Source organism: Podarcis vaucheri (genome assembly GCF_965113315.1).
Source record: "Podarcis vaucheri genome assembly, chromosome: 2".
In the NCBI taxonomy this organism is placed as follows: domain Eukaryota; kingdom Metazoa; phylum Chordata; class Lepidosauria; order Squamata; family Lacertidae; genus Podarcis; species Podarcis vaucheri.
In genome coordinates this window covers 123,028,909-123,050,663 of record NC_138760.1, presented here as the reverse complement: position 1 = coordinate 123,050,663, position 21,755 = coordinate 123,028,909, and the positions used below count along the sequence as shown (strand labels likewise).

The 21,755-nt window shown below is 48.8% G+C and overlaps 2 protein-coding genes across 6 annotated transcripts; one reads left to right on the top strand and one right to left on the bottom strand.

The window, feature by feature from the left end:
- Positions 1 to 302: 302 nt before the first annotated feature.
- LOC309524766 (uncharacterized protein) lies at positions 303 to 7,366 on the top strand. Of its 4 annotated transcripts, XM_082209784.1 has the most exons (5): positions 303 to 517; positions 2,659 to 3,426; positions 3,565 to 3,691; positions 4,565 to 4,595; positions 4,641 to 7,366. In XM_082209784.1, the coding sequence occupies exons 1-5, from the start codon at positions 407 to 409 to the stop codon at positions 5,488 to 5,490; spliced, it is 1,887 nt and encodes a 628-aa protein (XP_082065910.1). In that variant the 5' UTR covers positions 303 to 406; the 3' UTR covers positions 5,491 to 7,366. The 4 variants fall into 4 exon arrangements, with proteins under 4 accessions (XP_082065910.1, XP_082065909.1, XP_082065911.1 ...); XM_082209783.1 differs by having other exon boundaries at positions 305 to 517; positions 4,565 to 7,366; XM_082209785.1 differs by lacking the exon at positions 303 to 517 and adding an exon at positions 524 to 663 and having other exon boundaries at positions 4,565 to 7,366.
- Positions 7,367 to 10,827: 3,461 nt separating this feature from the next.
- On the bottom strand, positions 10,828 to 20,372 carry LOC309524863 (zinc finger protein with KRAB and SCAN domains 5-like). 2 transcript variants are annotated; one of them, XM_082210009.1, is made up of 4 exons: positions 20,026 to 20,372; positions 16,803 to 17,698; positions 14,370 to 14,502; positions 10,828 to 13,621 (listed from the first exon to the last, which is right to left on the bottom strand). In XM_082210009.1, exons 2-4 carry the CDS (start codon positions 17,511 to 17,513, stop codon positions 12,807 to 12,809), a joined length of 1,659 nt encoding a protein of 552 aa, XP_082066135.1. In that variant the 5' UTR covers positions 17,514 to 17,698; positions 20,026 to 20,372; the 3' UTR covers positions 10,828 to 12,806. The 2 variants fall into 2 exon arrangements, with proteins under 2 accessions (XP_082066135.1, XP_082066136.1); XM_082210010.1 differs by having other exon boundaries at positions 14,376 to 14,502.
- Between the last annotated feature and the right edge of the window lie 1,383 nt (positions 20,373 to 21,755).

Genomic DNA, 21,755 nt, shown 5'->3' with positions numbered 1-21,755 from the left:
TATTTGGATCCTCTGTCTTATTGGTTCCCTCCAAAAGGCAGGACTGTGATTGCCTGATATTGTTCCCTCCAAAATGTATCCTTTCTTGCTAGTTCCCTGTCCCTATAAATGTAGCTTTCCTCTCCCCAATCTTTAGTCTTGTTGCTTTAATAAAGAAGTGTTACTAGAGAACTGTCTCCAGCATGTTATATCAAGAGAGCTGAAATCACAAACCCCACGTCACAACAGCAGCATCTACTCTTTTTTCTTCTTTTTAAAAGGCGGCAGCCAAGGTTGCCAACTGATAGAAAGAAAAGCATCTGGTCCCTGCTCTGGTGCCTTGAACCACAACATCTGCTGCTGAAAGCAGCCTCTGGCGCTCTGCATGGTGCATGAAGGGTTACGCTGATAGAGATCTGCAGGCGTGATGCCTAGATCGGCCAGGCCATATGAGAAGCTGATGAAGCCACTTCCTCTCCCCACCTTGCCCTTTCCTTGGGGGAAACTGGGGGTTGCTGCTCTCAGCTTGCAGGGAGAGGTGAGCTAAAGGGGAATTTAGGAGGGAGGGGCCATTTGCAGAAAAGTTGAGAGAAACTGATAGAAAATCCCAGGAGACCGAGGGCATCAGTGGCTGCAAAAAGGACATAGGAAGCGCCTTTGTACCGAGTTAGACCAACAAGTCTGGTAATTGCTTTCCAGGATTTGGGGATAGGGGGGTAGGTAGGAAGGAGGGAGGAAAATCTCTCCTGGATTGGGGAGGGCAATGCAAAAGTATGGAAGAGGAAGTGTTGGATCCTGTAGTGTAGTCCAAATCAGCCCTCTCATTTCTGAGATAAGTTTCAGTATACTGTTGCATACTGTTGTTTAATGCATAGAGCAGTCTTCGTGCTTTTTAAACCGCTGCATGGCATGCGGAGGGGAATTCAACAGGTACAGCCTTCTTAATTGCCTCTCTAAGCTTGGGAAGCTCTGCCTGTTGAATTTCTTCCTGTCTGGAAATGTTGAATACATGGGGCGCTTTTCAGTTGCTGTTGTTGTTTTTCAGTTGGCAAACTCATTGGCAGATCAGAGCAGACTGCCGTACAGACAAGGGCATCTTTGAGTAAATGCAGAGTGACAGAAGAGACTTGTGGCAACCTTTGAAAGCTAACAACAGTGTACACATGGGCAAAATGCAAAATGTGACAATTGAAACGTTTTATGTATATGCAATTAAAGATGAAATGACACAGTTAATTCTTCACAACAACTGTAATTGTTGATAATGCAGTCATCGTAAGTATTGTTATTAACACTGGAAGTGGGACAGAAAACCACTGGGTTGTTGCCCGCTAAGTCTACAAGTTCACTGTATATTTAAAGCCGTATCGCCCACTTTAAACAGTCATGGCTTCCACCAAAGAATCCTGGGAATTGTAGTATAACTGCAATGCGCTATACGTAGGGCTGCCTCTGAATATGGTTTGGAAACTTCAGTTGGTGCAGAATTGAGCACCCAGGTTGCTCACCAGAATCAGTTAGTTTCCGGGCCCAATTCAAAGTGCTGGTTTTGACCTATAAAGCCTTAAATGGCTCAGGACCGCAACACCTCAAGGACTGCCTCTTCCCATATGGACCCACTTAGACCCTGAGATAATCTTCTGAGGCCCTTCTTCGTGTGCCTCCTTGAGAGGTTTGGAGGGTGGCAACACGAGGACAGGGCCTTCTCTGCAGTGGCTCCCCGTTTGTGGAATGCTCTCCCCAGGGAAATTCACCTGGCGCCTTCATTATACACCTTTAGGTGCCAGGCAAAAACGTTTCTTTTTAACCAGGCCTTTGGTTGACCTGATCAACATCCTATACCCTTTTAAAATGTGACTTTTTTGGTGGGGGGAGCATTATTGGGTTATTTTTATTTTTATTTTATATATTGTGATCTTCTTTGTGACCTGCCTTGAGACCTCGGGGTATAGGGTAGTATATAAATTCAATCAATCAATTAATGTATGTTTCTTAAGGGTGCTGAGAGTGGTTAGGAAAGTCCCCTCACAGAGCTACACTTTCCAGAGTGGTTTAACAATCAATTCATAATCCCAGGGAGTTCTGTGAGTGGAATAGGGGCCTCCTAACATCTCAGCACTATAAAAGAACTGCATTTTCCAATATTCTTTGCAGGAAGCCACAACTGTTTAAAGTGACACGATACCGCTTTAAATGTATAGTGTAGATGTGGATATTCGGATATTCGGGACCCCTGACCATTAGGTCCAGTCATGGCCGACTCTGGGGTTGTGGCACTCATCTTGCTTTATTGGCCGAGGGAGCCGGCATACAGCTTCCAGGTCATGTGACCAGCATGACTAAGCCGCTTCTGGCGAACCAGAGCAGCGCACGGAAATGCCGTTTACCTTCCCGCCGGAGCGGTACCTATTTATGTACTTGCACTTTGACGTGCTTTCGAACTGCTAGGTTGGCAGGAGCTGGGACCGAGCAACGGGAGCTCACCCCGTCGCGGGGATTTGAACCGTGACCTTCTGATCGGCAAGTCCTAGGCTCTGTGGTTTAACCCACAGCTTACTATATTTGGAGTAGGCCCTTTGAAATGAATAAACCTAAGTTTGTCCTTTTGCTTAATGTCAATGGGTCTACTCTTCAGTAGCACTAACACCACTGACAGACTTGCACTCTTTTTGTGTCCAGATCCTCGGTCTAATCCGTCGGTGCTTCACCTCGCTGAAGGAAATGGCCGAAGGGGAGAGGATAGCCAATCTGAAAACAGAGGAACAGGATCTGGCAGGCCCCAGGTTATGGGATGGCATGGAGGAAGGCACAAGCGAAGGCCCACCAGTTAAAAATTTGGTCAGCGGAGCCAAGTTGGTTTTGACAGAGGAAGCGTCGAAGAGGGTTAAGCAGGAACCGAGCGAGGGTGTGCTCCAGCAGTGCTGGGAAGGCAAGTGGCAGGCCTTCCTGAAGGCTGTGCGGTCCCCTTGCTTGGGAGGGATCCACCTGCAGGTACCCCGGCCTGCACCGAGGGAAGACATCAATGAATGTCAGGTCACTTCTGAGGGAGTGTTCAAAGCTGGCCAGCGGCCCCGAGGAGAAAGCGGCGATGAGATCCTGGACTCCTCCGGAGAACAGGTCAAAGTAGAGGTTCTGGACAAGACCCCCGTTGACTTGGAGGTGCGACGCCGGCATTTCAGGCAGTTCCGCTATGAGAAAGCCAAGGGCCCCCGAGAAGTCTTGAGCCGACTCCAGGAGCTTTGTCGCCGGTGGCTGAAGCCGGAGAGACACACCAAGGAGCAGATCCTGGAGCTGGTGGTTCTGGAGCAGTTCCTGGCCGTCCTGCCCCAGGGGATACAGGGCCAAGTCAGGGAGCAGGACCCAGAGACCTGCACCCAGGTGGTGGCCCTCGTGGAGGATTTCCTGACGAAGCAGGAAGTCCAAGATGCCAGGAGTTGGGATCAGCAGGTAAGATCTGTACGCTGCCAACAGCATCTTGAGATCACCATGTTGGCTACCCTGGCTTAGATGTTTTGTGTACAATCTAGCGGTAGACACGTTTTGTTAAATAAAAGTGGATCAACGGGACTCCCGTGGCTGTTTCAGGTGCTGAGGCTTTCTGCAGAAACGGCTGCGGATTCTTGTGAGGCAAGACAGGTTCCTCCCAACTTTTGGAAAGGGCAGCTCTGCAGAGCGGCTGGTCAGGTAGAGGACAAAGCTGCAGACTTGACAGGTAAGGAATCTCCACACATGGAATATACTTGATGCTTTTCAACCCCTGGGGAATTTCCCCCTTCAGGAATTTCCTCGTCTCTCTTGTTTCTTAATCCCAGCTCTTGCTCAGGCAGTTCAGAACATGTGTAAGACAAAATAAAAAAAGAGGAAATGGCTTCCTTTTAAAAAATGTGTTTTCATTTATTTACAATATTTCTTTCTTTATTAGATTCCATTTCTGAATCTGTTCCCCAAAAAATATTTATGCAATGTTACAGTAAAAGTATTAACCTAAAACAATTCCATACATAAAAACAATATTTAAGACTACCGGGGTGGGGAGAGGGGAATACCTCAAAACTTAAACGTAACATACCTCATAATTTAATTACTACTTCTATTGTGTTCATAAGTCATTTTAAGTCATTTTAATGAATAAAACAATTAGTAATTATTCATAATAATAATAATAAATGATATATTCACAGTAGCTTTTAATAGTTTTTATTGTATGATCCAGCAGTATACAACTATTTTTTTATAAATAAAAACTAAACAGGGAGTTATATTACATGTCTAATTAGAGACATAATGGTTATCAATGCTGTCCAGTAAACAACACTGTAATATATTAAGACGATACCAACTTATGTTCTAAACATTATTCTTTGAAAACATTATATTTAGATCATTCCTTTCTGGTAAGGTCTTAATTTTTTTTACTGTGATCAATGACTTTCCCTCCCGTCTTGTCACAAAACTATCACGCCTCTGTTCCCTTCCCTGCCCCACACCCTTAACTCTAATCTAGCGAGTCAGTTTAGCTGTTGTAGCTGTGTAAAAATGGACACAATGTGGGAATTGCTCATTTGACCATTGTTTACTGCTGCAGGTTACCGGCAAGTGCATGAGAAGGAGGCGGCTGGCCTTCAAAAGGAACGTTCTGAGCAAGTGGAACCAAACGATGCAACCTTGAGAAGAGAAAAAGGTTTCAAGATGTACAGGAAGGGAATAACATTTGGGAGTCAGCAGGAAGTGGAAAGAGAACCAAAGAGAACTCTAGAGAAAACTGTTCCCTGTCTGGAGGATAACGAGGATGGGGAAGAAAACAGGGTCCAGTTTCATGAGAGGCAAACAACCTGTGTGGATCCCAAGAGAAGCTTCCGGCCCACTCTTAACCATCAGAGAATCCCCACTGGAGAGAAACCCTATAAGTGCTCTTTCTGCGGGAATAGCTTCACTCGGACGTGGGACCTCCTGGTACACACGAGGATCCACACCGGGGAGGCCCCATATAAGTGCTCCTACTGTGGGAAAAGCTTCAGCCGCGGTTCACTCTTCAGGGAACACGTGAGAACCCACACCGGTGAGAGGCCCTACAAGTGTTCGCACTGCGGGAAGAGCTTCAACCGGAAACGCTACCTTATCACTCACGAGAGAATCCACACAGGGGAGAACCCGCCTCTGTGCCTATATTGTGGGAAAAGCTTCTCTCAGAGGACCAGCCTCGTTGCCCACGAGCGGAGCCACACGGGGGAAATCCCGTACAAATGCAGTCACTGCGACAAAAGTTTCTCCCAGAAGTCCAAGCTCATCATACATGAGAGGACCCACACGGGAGAGACTCCCTTCAAGTGCCCTGAGTGTGGGAAAAGCTTCAGCCAAAAGGGGAACCTTAGGACACACATGAGAATCCACACCGGAGAGAAGCCTTTCAAATGCCTGCTTTGCATGAAAAGCTTCTCTCAGAGGGCCAAACTCCTTGTACACGAAAAAATGCATACCGAAGCATTTGGTACAACGGAGGGGACTACGTAGGTTTTGTAGGAGAATTGAGGTCAAGACAAATTTGTGAGAGGATAAACTGCATGACTCTGAATGCCAGTGGTTGGGGAATGATTTCAGGGAGCTGTTGTTGCTTTGTCCTGCTTTTGGGCTTCTCATTGGGTCATCTGCTTGGCCGTTGTGAGGAACAAGATTCTCACGAAGATGGGCCTTTGCTCTGATCCTACAGGATTCTTCTTGTGTCAATTTTGAGCTGGAAATTTCCCCCATGAAAATTTCACCTCCTCCTCCTGGGTGGCAATAGGTAGAGCGCAGGCGGCTCTGGGTGTTTGCTGAAGTACAGCTCCCATTGTCCCTGGCCATTGGCTGTGCTGGGTGTTGCTGATGGGAGCTGGCATCCCAACAACCCGTGGAAGCTCCTCGCCCAGTCTCCTTGATCCCCAGCCCCTGATCTGTTCAACCAAACTGGACTTGATGGGAGTATATTGTGCTCCAGGAGGCTTGGTTTGGTGAGAATCAAGTGTACACTTCCAGAGTTGACACTGGCTGCCCCAAAGCATCCTGGGAACTGTCATTTTAGGACATTGACATCTTCTATGAACCCCCTCACAGAACTACCATGCCCATAGTTTTCTGCCAAGAGGGACTGAGTGTTTAAAATACTCAGGGTCTGCAAACGGGAGGGAATACCCACACTACACAGTACGACATTTTGTGGCAGGCGCCACGTCTGGTTTAGCCGCTTTTGGGTATAGTAGTGTGGTATGGCTTGTGGGTGTGAGGGGCTGGTAGTCCTCCAGATGATATTTGGACTTCCAGGGCTGGCTCGCCCCGGGGTATTCTGCCGCTGAGGCAAAACAGGTGTGCTGCTGCACCCTCAACGCGTCCTGCCCCACACACCTGCTGAGGGTGACTCCCTGTGTCCCTCACAGAAGACACTGTCATCTCCAATGCTGCCATTCCCCCCCCCCCAAGACAAAGGGAAGAAAATGGAGACTGAAAAGGCTGCGGCGGAGGGGGCACAACGGAGTAGGCCGCAACAGTGGCAGATCAGGAGAATGGTTCACTCCTCATAGGCCTGGATCTTCTGCCCCACCTCTGAGCCTCCTATCCTGAGGCAAATGCCGCCCTGAGACTCATGGATGGGGCAGCCCTCCCATCTGCCCCTAGGCAGCATAACCTGCAGTTAAGCATTATGGAAACTAGGAGCCACAGCTGGATGGCTGCAGATTCCCTGTCCCTGGCTTAAAGATACTTCCGTATAACTGGCATAACAAACGCTGCTTTCCCCCCAGTCCAGACACCTCAAACTAATAGCTTTTATTTCCATTAACCTGACCACTGGTATAGTGTAAGCCAGGGACGGGGAACCCCTGGCACCCCAGATGTTGCTGGACTCCAGCTCCCATCCTCCTTGATCATTGGCCATGGTGGCTGCAGGGGCTGATGGGAGTTGGAGTCCCAGCACCATCTGGGGGGGCCAAAAGGTTCCGCAGACCCTGATCTAAAGTGATTTGGGCTCTGGAAATGTCAAAGTAAAGTTTCTGCTTCTCAGCGTTCTGCCTCGTTTCTCTATCCACGAGATCTAAGGAAGCTGAACGCAGAAAGATTTGGGGCATGTAAACGAAAGTACTTGGTCACACACCATTGGCAAGGGCCGTGTTACCTCATAAATTGGCACTCGGGTGGTGCACAGCGAAGAGTTTCAAGACAAGTTGTTCAACGAATCACATTCATCAAATAAATGTGCATAGAAGAAAAAGAAATATTCTAAAGGGAGGAAAGACAATCTTTGTTCTGAGATTATTCATATATATGAGGCATTTCAGGAATGCCTCTCAAAAGATGACGCTTGCTGTCTTCCATTTTTATATGCATGCATTGAGCATAATAAAAGCATTTATCTAAACTGGCCTTACTATTAGCTCAGCATTTCTTTTTAGCTTCCAGTCCTATAGACTTTTTCTCCCCATTGCTGGCTTCTGCCTCTTAGGGACAACCCAGCGCTCCATCACCCAATGTCGTAATGTTGTCAGGTGATTGACACCTGCCCAAAGTCCTATGCACAGCTCTTCCCAAATGCTCAACATCCAGTTGGGTTCGGGGCAGAGCTGGGCAACAGAGCTTTGCAAAACCCCTTTAGGTCAGTGTTTCCCAACTGGTGTTCCGCGGCACACTAGTGTGCCGCGAGATGTTGCCTGGTGTGCCGCGAGATGTTGCCTGGAGGGAGGCGGGCGAGTCCAAAAAAGGTTGGGAAACACTGACTTAAGTTTCTCTTTCAAAAAGGAAACGTGGGTTAAAGCGGCGGCGCCGCTTCCCACTCACTTTCCTGCTCTGGCTTCAGTTTTCCGAGTTGCGTCACTGGATCCAGCCCCCTTTTCCACAGGTGACACGGGGCTGGAGGGAGGAAAGAGGGCTTTACGTCGCGCACAAAGGCAGCCTCCTAGAAGCGCTCTGGGCCAGCGCCGTTTCGCCGAAGGCGCTGGAGGACCCCCACCCTCAGCTCCTTCAGAAAGGAAGCCCCGCCCCTCGGCTCCCTACGCCGCCAGGCAGCTCAGCTGACTGACGAGGACGTTCTGCGGCGGCGGCGGCCGCACAACCACCGCAGTTGCTGGCAGCGTCCGCAGCGCAATAAGTAACAGCGCCTGGTGCTGCCAACTCTTTCTCTCTCCCGCCCCCCTGCCCCAAAGCTCTCGCGCTCCCCGCGTCAACATCGCCGCGCGCAGCTTCCCGAGCTCGAGGCCAGCCGCTGCACGCACGCGCCGGCTCGTCATCGGCTCCGGTTGTTGCCTTTCTCCGCCGAGGTCGGTGGACCCCGAGCCTAGGCTTCCTTCCCGCACCCCACTTTCCGAAGACCGCACACCAGTTGGGCCAGTACATATTCCCCTCCCGTGAGTGGAGCGGAATAGCCCTTTCTCTTCTTCCCCAACCCTTGTCGTTGGAGGAGTCCCTCAGTCCCTCGCTTTGCTGCCTCCCCCCCCCCCAAAGCTTGGAGGTTCCCCGGCAAGGGGGAGGAAAAAAAATTGAAACTTACACTTTCGTGCGTCCCTCCCGGCGTGACGCTGCGCGCTGACGTCACGGGGCTGTAATGGTGGCGTGCCTCGAGATTTTTTTCATCAAACAAGTGTGCCTTTGCCCAAAAAAGGTTGGGAAACACTGCTTTAGGTCATTCCCAGCTATCCTCCCTTTTACCTGCTCCACGGTAGACATCCGCTGTAGGACAGCTGGGTGGGGCTCCAAAGACCCGGCAGGCTAAACAAGGAAACCTGGGCAGCTGGATTAGACCTGAGGTCCAGATGTTCCCCACCCCCTGGTTGCTGGATGCATCTAAAATAATGCTCCACACACAGAGTAGTGGAGGGGGAAATGCTGTATTTTTATTATGAAATCAAACCCCTTACCAATAGGATCAATGACAATTTTTAAAGCTCCCTGCCGGAGGTTACATTTCCCAGTACATTTCCGAGCACAATTCAAAGTGTTGGTGCTGACCTTTAAAGCCCTAAATGGCCTCGGTCTCCACCCCCACCGTTCAACCCAGACACTGAGATCCAGCGCTGAGGGCCTTCTGGCGGTTCCCTCATTGCAAGAAGTGAGGTTACAGGGAACCAGGCAAGAGGGCCTTCTCGGTAGTGGCGCCTTCCCTGTGGAACACCCTCCCACCAAATGTCAAAGAGAACAACAACTACCAGGCTTTTAGAAGACATCTGAAGGCAGCCCTGTTTAGGGAAGTTTTTAATATTTAATGCTGTATTGTTTTTAAAACTCGATTGGAAGCCGCCCTGAGTGGCTGGGGAAACTCAGCCAGATGGGTGGGGTATAAATTTATATTTATTATTATTATTATTATTATTATTATTATTATTATTATTATTAGAGATTTGTGGCATGAAGCAAGCCCTGGTCAGGTCTACTTCGGGGCTGTGAGGTGCCCACAAAGGGATAAAATGTATAAAGCCCTTCTGGAGCACACCTTGCCATGGTTTTCCTTCCAAGAGCAAAGACGCAGGTAACTGGAAACTCTCAAGCAAGGCTTCCAGGTGGAAGCTCTCCCTTGTGCTAAACGGCCTCGGCCCAGTATACCTGAAAGAGCGTCCTCACCCCCATCGTTCTGCCCAGACGCTGAGATCCAGCGCTGAGGGCCTTCTGCCGGTTCCCTCATTGCGAGAAGCAAAGCTACAGGGAACCAGGCAGAGGGCCTTCTCGGTAGTGGCACCCGCCCTGTGGAACGCCCTTCCAGCAGATGTCAAAGCAATAAAAAACTACCTGACATTCAGGAGACATCTTAAGGCAGCCCTGTTCAGGGAAGTTTTTAATGTGTGACATTTCAGTGTATTTTTGGTCTCTGTGGAAGCCCCCCAGAGTGGCTGGGGAAGCCCAGCCAGATGGGCGGGGTACAAATAATAAATTATTATTATTATTGTCTGGCTGCATCCTCATGCTAGATGGGCAAAGGTGGCTTGCTAGGCCTCTCCACCTGCTGCTCTGAACACTCTCTCAACACACCCCTGACCCTCCCTGCTCCACACCCTCCTTGAGTGTTTATGCCTGGCTGGAATGTGTCCTTGAACTCGGACAATGTCGCTTGCTTCCCTGGAAGGAGGCTAGAGTGGGGTGCAAGTCTTACAATCATAGAATTGTAGAGTTGGAAGGGACCCTGAGGATCATCAAGTCCAATCTCCTGCGATGCAGGAATATGCAGCTGTCCCTGACGGGGATTGAACCTGCAACCTTGGCATTATCAGCACCTCGCTCTAACCAGCTGTAGAAACTAGCCTACTCCCCAGCTACTTTTGCCTCTGGCCCCACTCACCCCTGGCATGCGACTTCCTGATAAATTTACTCAGAAGGGAATTCAACCCTCCAGCCAGAGAGAATTCCCGCCCTCTTGGGCTACACAGCATCAACCAATCAGCAGAGGTACACTGTCTTGGAATATCGGTGCTCCACTTTTCTGAAGTTTTTTTCTGCTTTGGACTCTTTCTGCCAATCAATTCCTTTGCACGGTCCTGGAATCTAGGGCAGGGGTCAGCAAACTTTTTTAGCAGGGGGCCGGTCAACTGTTCTTCAGAGCTTGTGGAGGGCCAGATTATATTTTGAAAAAATAAATGAATGAATTCCTACGCCCCACAAATAACCCAGAGATGTATTTTAAATAAAAGGACACATTCTACTCATGTAAAAACATGCTGATTCCCGGACCGGCCGGCCAGATTTAGAAGGCGATTGGGCCTGATCTGGCCACCAGGCCTTAGTTTGCCTACCCACGATCTAGGGCTTAGAAAGGGAATACTAGAAAACTGCAACGTGGAGCTTGCCCAGATATTGATTCCATAAAAGCAGATGTGTTAATCCACCAACACAAGAAAAACAAAGAGGCAAACAAGTTTTATTGCAATGTGGGCAAACTTTTGAGAGTTAAGCTTTATAACCCAAGGTTTTTTTTTCTTTGTTTGTTGTGCCCTTTCCCAATTAAGTAAAACGTTGCTCATTTTTAAAGCATCTTCCTGGGGTTTTATTATTCCCTCCCCCATGTAACAGTGTCCCATTTTGCTTTTTTTTGGTGCTCATTCCCTCCTTGCAGCCATTGGCTGAGCCCCTGTGAGGTCACAGAGGGGGACTGACCAGCCACAGAACGTTGGCAATAATCAAACTTCTGCTGAGATGATGAACAGGATGGCGGCTGGGCTGTAAGAAAATTCTAGCTTGGGGCCAAGGGAACAGGAATGGTGTGAAGCTCTGGGGGGAAAGTGAGTTTTGGAGGCTGGGAAGGCAAAGCACAGAGGCCAGTCTAATCTGTTCAGTGTGTCAGTCTTCTTCAACCAGGCACCTTTGAGATGTTTTGGACTACAGCTGGGGCTGATGAGAGATGGGCAAAATCAAGCTGGTGAATGTTGTGGCGCATTAATCGCATGGAACATTCTCATGATCTGCATAGATTGGGTTTGTAATTATTTGGTATATGTAACTACGATCTGAAAACACTGGATTCTAGAAGATGGTTTGTTTAAAAAAACCAAATCATTTCCCACTAACCTTTTGAAACTGTGCTCTGGCTTTTGATTTTTTTTAATAAAAAACGAAAATCATTTTGAATGCAACACAAACAAATGGTCTGTGCCGGTTGCACCATGGAGGCAGCCTAGAGAATAATTGTGTGGGGTGCCTAAAGATTCCAAGCGTGCCCTTGACTACGTTAATACCTTGCAGAAAACATAGCAGCTGGCTTGCAGAAGAATATGATGGTACCTTGGTTCCTGAACGGCTTTGCTCCCGAACAAGTCGGCTCCCAAACACCGCAAACCCGGAAGTTTGTGAAAGTTTTTCGTGAGCTGAACATCCAATGTGGCTTCCGCTTGAGTGCAGGAAGCTCCTGCAGCCAATTGGAAACTGTGCCTTGGTTTTCAAACGGTTTCAGCAGTCGAATGGACTCCCGGAATGGATTAAGTTCAAGAACCAAAGTACCACTCTATCCCCTACCCAGGGCCTTCTGATGCTGAATCAAGACCCTCAGGGCCATAAACTACGACTGTCAACTTTTGAAGCAGCCTGTTGGTGTACCTTTAAGACATGCTGTTCTGCAGCAAAGTCCACAGGACCACCGAGTTTAGCTGCCCACCTCCACCCATGTAAACCCTGGTCAGACCTGGGCTCCTCCAGGCAACCTGTTTCTTCAGCATTCATTCCATTTTGCTTGCAGGACGCTTACACGGAGGTCAGACTACGTCTGGCCTTTACTGAGCATTGGTTCTGCAGATGAATGCCCTACCTGGAGAGGCCGGAGATCGAACCTTAGACCTTCTGGATGTAAAAACAGATGCTCCACCTCTGAGTTTTGGTCTATTAAAGACTAAGTGAGATCCCAGTCCTTCTAAATGAGAGCTGCTTCAACAAAGGACGCTGCCTCATTCTGTGGCAGACCACTGGTCCATCGAGCTTAGCGTCGTTGACGCTAATTGGAGATGTCAGAAATTGAACGCACATGCTCTGCCACTGGGATGCAGCCCTTCCCATATAGCCCAGAATACTTTTCATAGGATTGTAGAGTCAGAAGGGACCACATGGGTTATTTAGTCCAACCCCTGGCAATGCAAGAACCCTTTGCCCAACATGCAGTTCGAACCTACAATTAAGAGTCTCTTGCCATACAGCCTGCCATTTGATGAGCTGTGAGTGATAGTTCTGTCCCAGTGTCATTCAGTCACAGCATTTACAGAACATCTTCTCAATCCTACGCGTCCGCAGCCTGTTTCTATCACAGTTGGGAATTCTAAGGGTTTCCTCCTTCCTTTCCTTTTCCCCGGACAAAGAATGATTTCGAGCTCTGCACGGAGCTTCCCACCCAACTCCTAAGCTTCTACAGGGCTCCCCTCTTGCCCAGATTCGCTGAGGTTTAGGAAGATCAGATACCCCAAGGTGGCTTTCGCTACACTGTTGATTTTTATGTGGCTCTTCCTGTGCGAGGTGAGGCCTGCCCTCTGGCTGAAGCGCTTCCCGCACTCAGCGCACTTGTAGGGCTTCTCCCCCGTGTGGATCCTCACATGGGTCATAAGGTTACCCTTCTGGCTGAATGTTTTCCCGCAGTCCGAGCACTTGTAGGGGTTCTCCCCCGAGTGGATTCTCTTGTGAGCAATGAGGTTCCACTTCCGGTTGAAGCTCCTCCCGCAGTCTGAGCATTTGTACGGGGTCTCCCCTCGGTGGATTCTCCGGTGCCCCGCCAGGTACCGCTTCTGGTTGAAACTCTTCCCACACTCGGAGCATTTATATCGCCTGTCCCCCACGTGGCTCCTCTCGTGGGGGACGAGGAGGCCTGGGCTCGGAGGAAAGGCCGAGGACTTGAACGGTTTCTCGTCCCCGGAGACTGCTTCCCGCTTAAGGACGCCTTGGCTCGGCCGGAAGCTTCCGTTGGTGTTGCTGTGCGGTTTCGCCTCCACACAATCTTGGGCTTTGGGTTCCTTCCCACGGAAGCCACCTTCCCAACAGGCTACAGCTCCACCCGTTCTACTTTCGGGGTCCTGTTTGCCTGCCAGCGCCTTCTGACCCAACGACACAGTTCCCTCCTCGTAATTCTGGAAGACCAAGCCGATTCTCATGGATGCATCGTGTGGCTCCACCTGGTCGGAGCCTTCCTGGTGATGAAGGTTATCTCCCACCTGCTCGTCGGCTGCGGAGATAAGAAGAGCTTATTACATAGAGGCAAAATGCTCAGGACTGCAATACCTCAAGGACCACCTCTTCCCATATGAACCGTCCCGAAGCCTGTGATTGTCAATTGAGGCCCTTATTCGTGTGCCTCCTCCACGAGAGGTCGGAGGGTGGCAACATGAGAAGGGGCCTTTTCTGTGGTGGCTCCCTGTTTGTGGTGTGCTCTCCCTAGGGAGGTTCACCTGGGGCCTTCATTATGCATATTTAGGCACCAGGTAAAAACGTTCCTCTTCAACCAGGACTTTGGCTGATTGACATCCGATGCCCTTTTAAATGTGTTATGGGAGCGGGGATTACATACCTACATACATACATAATTTTATTACGGTCAAAAACCAGCTCAAAAAGCACAACTGGGACAGCTTTCACAAGAATAAAAAATACATTTAAAACACTGTACAACAACAGCTTGAAGATTAAAATCTGAGATAAATGCAGGGATTATTGGTTTGTTTTGTTGTTCTTTTTATAATGTATTTTGTGGTTTTTTATATCGTAATTTTACGTTGTGAACCGCCCTGAGATCTACAGATGAAGGGATGTCTAATAATAATAATAATAATAATAATAATAATAATACACTTCTTTTGCCGCTGGCACCACCCACCACTGGGATGCAGGTCTCAAGAGGTTGCCCAGGAGAGAGTTCAAACCCCCAGGCTGGAAAAGTTTTCCCACCCCCGATCAAACAGACCCTCCGTGTTCACCATTACTGAGTTGGTTTTCCTCCTTGCTCTGATCCTGCTTGGCTATTCTGCAGAGCTGCCTGTTCCAAGTGTCAGACAGGATCTGGTCCACTTCAGAGGAATTCACAGCCACCTCCGCAAAAGGTGCTGGCAGCTGAAAGAGAGCGGGGAGGCGGATGGACAGACATTAAGAACATACATTAAAAACCTAAGAACGCAGCTAGATACCAGGTCAATGGCCCATCTAAGCCCAGCATCCTGTTGTCGCCAGATGCCTGTGGGAAACCAGCAAGCAGGATTCGAACACAAGAGCCCTCTGCCTCTCCTCCTTACAACTGGCGGTACGTGAATAATCATGAAGTGATTTTTAGAATTGTTACACCGTTGCTCCTCCAGGTGCCCTGGTAGACAGCTCCAAGGGGGGTGTTTACGGACACTGTTGAGGCCACATTTGGGAAAGCAACTATTTTACGTGTGGCGCCTTCACCACCACAGCCATTATTTGCCTGCCCACCCCCACTCCCTGGTGGCCATCAGGCTGTTAATAAATGAGATGGGGAACCAGATGATGATGCTAACCTACATTTTGCCTGTTATGTGTGAGTGTTACTATAATACAGTGGTACCTCGGGTTACATACGCTTCAGGTTACAGACTCCACTAACCCAGAAATAGTACCTTGGGTTAAGAACTTTGCTTCAGGATGAGAACAGAAATTGTGCTCTGGCAGTGCGGCAGCAGCATTAGCTAAAGTGGTGCTTCAGGTTAAGAACAGTTTCAGGTTAAGAACGGACCTCCGAAATGAATGAAGTACTTAACCCGAGCTACCACTGTAGTAATAATGGCAACGCAAGAACAGGGCCTTTTCTGCGGTGGCTCCCCACTTGTGGCATGCTCTCCCCAGGGAGGCTCGCCAGGTGCCTTCCTTACATATCTTTAGGTGGCAGCAGGGGTGCCAACCTGAATAAAATATTGGTGGGGGGTGTCAGGTAAGCCCTGCTCCGCATAATTGATCATAAGACATGGCATACACACACCATTTGAATGGCAATGCCCATCAACTTTAGGGGGGCCCAGACCCTTGAAATATTTTATGGGGGGCCAAAAAGACCTTGGCTCCTAGTGACAGCTCTGGGCTTAACAGTAAGTAACATTGTTGAACCTGATAAGGACTTGAAACAAGGAGCCTATCCAATGGAACAAACAGAGAAAATGGAGAGCTTTGACAACATGGAGCAGATGACAGATGTTGTCCCTGAAGAAAAGGAAGGAGAAGCAGAAATTTTGCAGAAGTCACAGGAGAGTAGCATTTGGATGCCTGACAAGATGGGGAAAAGGAAAATAAAAATCTGATGTGGAGAGCCTGGCCTGAATTGAAGGTGGAAGTTGGAACTTGGGGGACATTTGGACCTGAAAGGAATATAAAATAAGATTTGAAGAACCTCGTAAGTTCTACTGTTGAATACGGAGGTCTGGCTGGTAGAAATGTGGATCCTGTTGGGCCGGAGCTTCTTCGAGATTTGGAGTTTAACATTAAAGACTATCAAAAAGACCGGCAGAGAAGAACTGAAAGAGAATTGAGAGCCTCGGACGTGAGATCGCCAGGCTAAACAGAATATTTGGACTGATGTTTGTTGTTGGGGACTGAAACCGGGAAAAGGGTGGGGGGAATTTGGGAATCCAAAGGGTATATAAATATAGTTTGTTTTATTTTTATTTTGTTTCTCTACTGGTATGGAAATGGGGAAAGACGTGGAAGGGAAACTCTTGGTCGATCTTAGGAAAATGATGGGTAAAATTGAATAAGCTGAAATTGTCTTATTTTTAAAATGGTTAAAATTAAATGAAAATAAAGTGAGTAAATATAAATGGAGGAAATGGAGGAAAGAAGAAAAGTTAAATAATAAAATGATAGAATAAATTAAATTAAGTTAAAATGGAGAAGTAGATCAAGGATTTGCTGAACCAATAATTTAAATTGGAATACAAGAAGGGGAGGTGTCAGGAGGTCTGAGAAACAGGGTAAAAGAGAATAAGTATATGAACAATCAGGTGTTTTTAATTTTTTTTTATGTCTTTGATTTTTGTATTTTTCTTGTTTTTTCTGTTTATTTTTGTGTTTGTTGCTATATGTTCTGTTCTTTATAAAAACGCTAATAAATATTCATTAAAAAAAAAAAAAGACCTTAGCTCCTAGACGTTGGCTCCTATGGGCACCAGACAAAAACATTTATCTCTCCCCAGGCCTTTGACTTTTCACTGTCTATGGCCTTTATGCATGGGAGGGATGTTTCGTTGTATTGCTTAAAATGCTGCAAGCTGCTTTGAGTTTCTACGGCAAAAAAGCAACCGATCAATTTAGTAAATAATAAATCAAGCAACACACAAAGTGGATCGCCTCCAAACCCAACCCACACTCCTTCTTTCGATCTGCCCGCCATCGAGGCCTCTCACCTGCTGGCTGCATCTCTTGCCGTTTTGCCGCCCCATCAGGAAGCCTTCTGCCAGGGCCACTGCCTGGGCGCAGCTCTCCGGCTCGCTCTCGCGTACCCAGCTCTGCATCTCCAGGGGCAGGATGATCAGGAACTGCTCCAGGATCAGCAGCTCCAGGATCTGCTCCTTGGTCTGCCTCTCCGGTTTCAGCCACTGGCAGCACAGCTCCCGGAGCCTTTGGCAAACCTCGCGGGGCCCTTTGGCCTCCTGGTAGCAGAAGTGGCGGAAGCGCTGGCGCCGTGTCTCCGGCCGCAGGGCCCCCTCGCTCGCGGCCTCCTCCTTCACCTTCACGAAGGAGTCCAGGCTTCGGTAGACCTTCTGGGCTTCCCCGCCGAGGCCCGGCACAGCCTGGGTCACCCAGCCACCCTTCGGCCACTGCGCGGCATTGGCAACACCTTGGAATGAGGCCTGGATCTCCTTGGCCTCCTCCCCAGAGACGGAATGAGGCTGCGATCTGGAGTCTGGGGCTTGCACGCTCTGCAAGAACTGCTGCCACTGGGTCCCCCAGTGCTGCTGCTGCAGCCCCTCTTCTGGCTCCCGCTTGATCTGTGGTGGGAGATCTTTGCTCACGAAGGTCCCGATGCTCCCCACATGGACCACTTGTGGGACTCTCTTTCCTTCCCCCTGCATCCCCTGCCACAATTTGGAGCCGGCCGTGTCCTGCTCCTCCATTTTCAGAGGCTCTGGGGTGCCTGCAGCTAGGTGCGTTCCCCTGCTTCTCTTTCAAACTATTCCAGTCTCCCGCTTCCAACGCGGGACAGCCTCCGATGTCTTAACCCTCTAGAGATAAGGGGCTTCTCTTGGAGTCACAATCAAGGGTCTCCCGTTTGGTTCTCAGGAAGGAAGATGCGCTTCTCCTAAACAGGAAGAGAGACAAAGCCGGGGTGTGTGTGTGAGAGAGAGAGGGAGAATAAGAATGGTAAATAGTAAGCCCCACAGGGCAGTGATAGCTGCAGAGCAAAAGAACATAAGAAGTGGATGTGTAAAGACTTTGTTTTTCTGGCTAAAGTGTTTGTAAAAGCCGAAAATCAAAAATTAAAATTAAAAAAGGAAAGAGAGTCCTGCTCTGGTTTACAACACATTAAAACACCAAATAAACCAATCCAGAGCAGGCATAGGCAAACTCCGGCCCTCCAGATGTTTGGGACTACAATTCCCATCATCCCTGACCACTGGTCCTGTTAGCTAGAGATGATGGGAATTGTAGTCCCAAACATCTGGAGGGCCAGAGTTTGCCTACGCCCGATCCAGAGTAAAACAAATCCAAGCTTCAAGGAAAGTATTTCAGATCCTTCTCTAAATGACATTTTGTTCTGCCCATATTTATTTACCAACTTAATTTATAGATCTGCCCCATAGCAGTTGTTCTCCAGGAAGCCAGGGTTTGTTGTGATTAGAGCAGTGTTTCCCAAACTTAGGTTTCCAGGTGCTTTCAAACTACAGTTCCCATCATCCCTGGCCACTGGTCTTGCCAGCTAGGGATGATGGGAGTTGTAGTCCAAAAACAGCTGGAGACCAAAATTTGGGAGACGCTGGGTTAGAGTGTCGGAAAAGGACCTGGGAGATCAGCGTTCAAATCCCCACTCAGTCAGGAAGCTCACTGGGTGACCTTGGGCCAGTCGCAGCCTCTTTACCTACCTCACAGAGTCGTTGTGAGGATCAACTGAGGGTGTGTGTGTGAACCATTTACAGATAGGTAGCCGTGTTGGTCTGCCATAGTCAAAATAAAAAAATTCCTTCCAGTAGCACCTTAAAGACCAACTAAGTTAGTTCTAGGTATGAGCTTTTCGTGTGCATGCAGTGTATCTGAAGAAGTGTGCATGCACACGAAAGCTCATACCTAGAACTAACTTAGTTGGTCTTTAAGGTGCTACTGGAAGGAATTTTTTTATTTGTGTGAACCATGTACTCCTTGGCTAAAAAGGCGGGATATAAATGCAATAATATAAATGCAATAAACAAGCTCTTCTCCTTAAGAAAGCTGGGGGGGGGCAGTCAGATGGAGATGTCAGTCGTCAGTCTGGCACCCAGAGATCTCCACATAGTCATGAATGGACCTATGCCAGTAGCAAACTGTGCCAGGCAGCTGGCTAATTGCTAACACTGCTCGCAATGCCTGCAGGTTTCAAGCAAGACCCTCTCCTCCATGAATTTGTCTAATCCTCTGTTGAAGCCCTCCAAGTGTCACTGTCTCCTAGACTCCAGCTCCCTATCCCACTGGTTTCCAAGGGGGGCAAAATCTCGCCTTTGCAGGTTTCCACCATCAAAAAAAGTAAGATCATGGCCACTGGTCCCATCACCTCCTGGCAAATAGAACTGGAAGAAATGGAGGCAGTGAGAGATTTTACTTTCTTGGGCTCCATGATCACTGCAGATGGTGACAGCAGCCACGAAATTAAAAGATGCCTGCTTCTTGGGAGAAAAGCAATGATAAACCTAGACAGCATCTTAAAAAGCAGAGACATCACCTTGCCAACAAAGGTCCGTATAGTTAAAGCTATGGTTTTCCCAGTAGAGATGTATGGAAGAGCTGGACCATAAAGAAGGCTGATCGCCGAATAATGGATGCTTTTGAATTATGGTGCTGGAGGAGACTCTTGAGAGTCCCATGGACTGCAAGAAGATCAAACCTCTCCATTCTTAAGGAAATCAGCCCTGAGTGCTCACTGGAAGGACAGATCGTGAAACTGAGGCTTCAAGACTTTGGCCACCTCATGAGAAGAGAGGACTCCCTGGAAAAGACCCTGATGCTGGGAAAGATGGAGGGCACAAGGAGAAGGGGACGACAGAGGACGAGGTGGTTGGACAGTGTTCTTGAAGCTATCAGCATGAGTTTGACCAAACTGTGGGAGGCAGTGGAAGACAGGAGGGCCTGGCGTGCTCTGGTCCATGGGGTCACGAAGAGTCAGACACGACTAAACAACAACAACCCCCCTTACTAGCAAGAAGCCATAGATGTGGAGGTCAGACCCAAACGAAATTGAAGTGTCAGGGTTTTGTGTTCCTCCCCCGCCCCTATTGTTGCATCTCTCAGCAGGCTGTTCTCCTCTCTCCCCCTCTCCCCTTGCAAAAGTGGTTTCGCCTCTTTGCAGCAGCTGGTGCTGATCCTTTGTGCCCCCCTGGAAATTATTTCTCAGCTTTCAATGCCCACCGCCGGCCCCCCCCCCCCACTTTTTGCACTCACCTCTCCTTGGCTGGCATAGCAATGCAATCTGCGCTGTGCATGGCTGGCCCATGAATATGGGCACTTTTGATCCAGACTCACTCTCAGCAGCTGAGAAATTTATATTTATATTTTATTTCATTTTTTAAAAAAAGCCAGTTTCCCACCAGGGCTCTCTTAGAAAGTGGGGTTTGTTGGGGGGGGGGGGAGGAAGTGGCTTCGCAATTCCTGATATTTCCCTTCTGACATTGCCAGGCGCTGCTAGGAATCGTGGTTGCACTCGGTAGATTTAACCTTTTCCAAACAGGTCCGGGCTGCTTTTCTGTGAGCTTTCTCGGGCAAGAACAGGGCTGGGGAATCCTGCGGGTCGTCAGATGTTGCTTGGACTACACCTCCCATAATTCCTGGCCATTAGGCCATTCCTGCTGGAGGCTGATGGGAGTTGTAGTTCATGAACACCTGGAGGGTCACTGGAAAGAGCTGCTTCTTGGGCTTCCATCCCTCCCTGCATCTGTATCGGATTCGAAATTGTTTTTGGAGCTGAAAGCGTTTTTTACATATACATTTTTAATCATTGTAATGGCTTGGAAATAAAATTGTGCCATTGTTTTTATTGCTGATGCCAAACTGCGGGAGGCTGTGGAAGACAGGAGTGCCTGGCGTGCTCTGGTCCATGGGGTCACGAAGAGTCGGACACGACTAAACGTCCTAAACTACAACAACATTATTATTTACAGTGGTACCTCGGGTTAATAACTTAATTCGTTCCGGAGGTCCATTCTTAGGGCCTCCCGCTGCTGCGCTCCTGGAGCACGATTTAAATAAATTTATACCCCAGCCATCTGGCTGGGTTTCCCCAGTCACTCTGGGCGGCTTCCAACTGAATATTAAAAACAATACAGCATCAAACATTAAAAAACTTCCCTAAAGAGGGCTGCCTTCAGTTATCTTTTGAAAGTAAAATAGTTGTTTATTGCCTTGACATCTACTGGGAGGGCGTTCCACAGAGCAGGTGCCACTACCGAGAAGGCCCTCTGTCTGGTTCCCTATAACCTTACTTCTCGCAATGAAGGGACCGCCAGAAGGCGCTGGATCTCAGTGTCCGGGCTGAACGAGGGGGGTGGAGACGCTCCTTCAGGTATACAGGACCGAGGCCGTTTAGGGCTTTAAAGGTCAGCACCAACACTTTGAATTGTGCTCGGAAACGTATTGGGAGCCAATGCAGATCTCTCAGAACTGGTGTTATGTGGTCCTGGCGGTCACTCCCAGTCACCAGTCTAGCTGCCGCATTCCGGATTAATTGCAGTTTCCGGGTCACCTTCAAAGGTAGCCCCACGTAGAGCGCGTTACAGTAGTCCAAGCGGGAGATAACCAGAGCATGCACCACTCTGGCAAGACAGTCTGCGGGCAGGTAGGGTCTTAGCCTGCGTACCAGGTGGAGCTGGTAGACAGCTGCCCTGGACACAGAATTAACCTGTGCCTCCATGGACAGCTGTGAGTCCAAAATGACTCCCAGGCTGCGCACCTGGTCCTTCAGGGGCACAGTTACCCCATACAGGACCAGGGAGTCCTTCACACCAGTCCCCCCCCCGTCCCCCAAGAACAGTACTTCCATATTGTCAGGATTCAACCTCAATCCATTAGCTGCCATCCATCCTCCAACCGCCTCCAAGCACTCACACAAGACCTTCACCGCCTTCACTGGTTCTGAGTTGAAAGAGAGGTAGAACTGGGTATCATCCGTATATTGA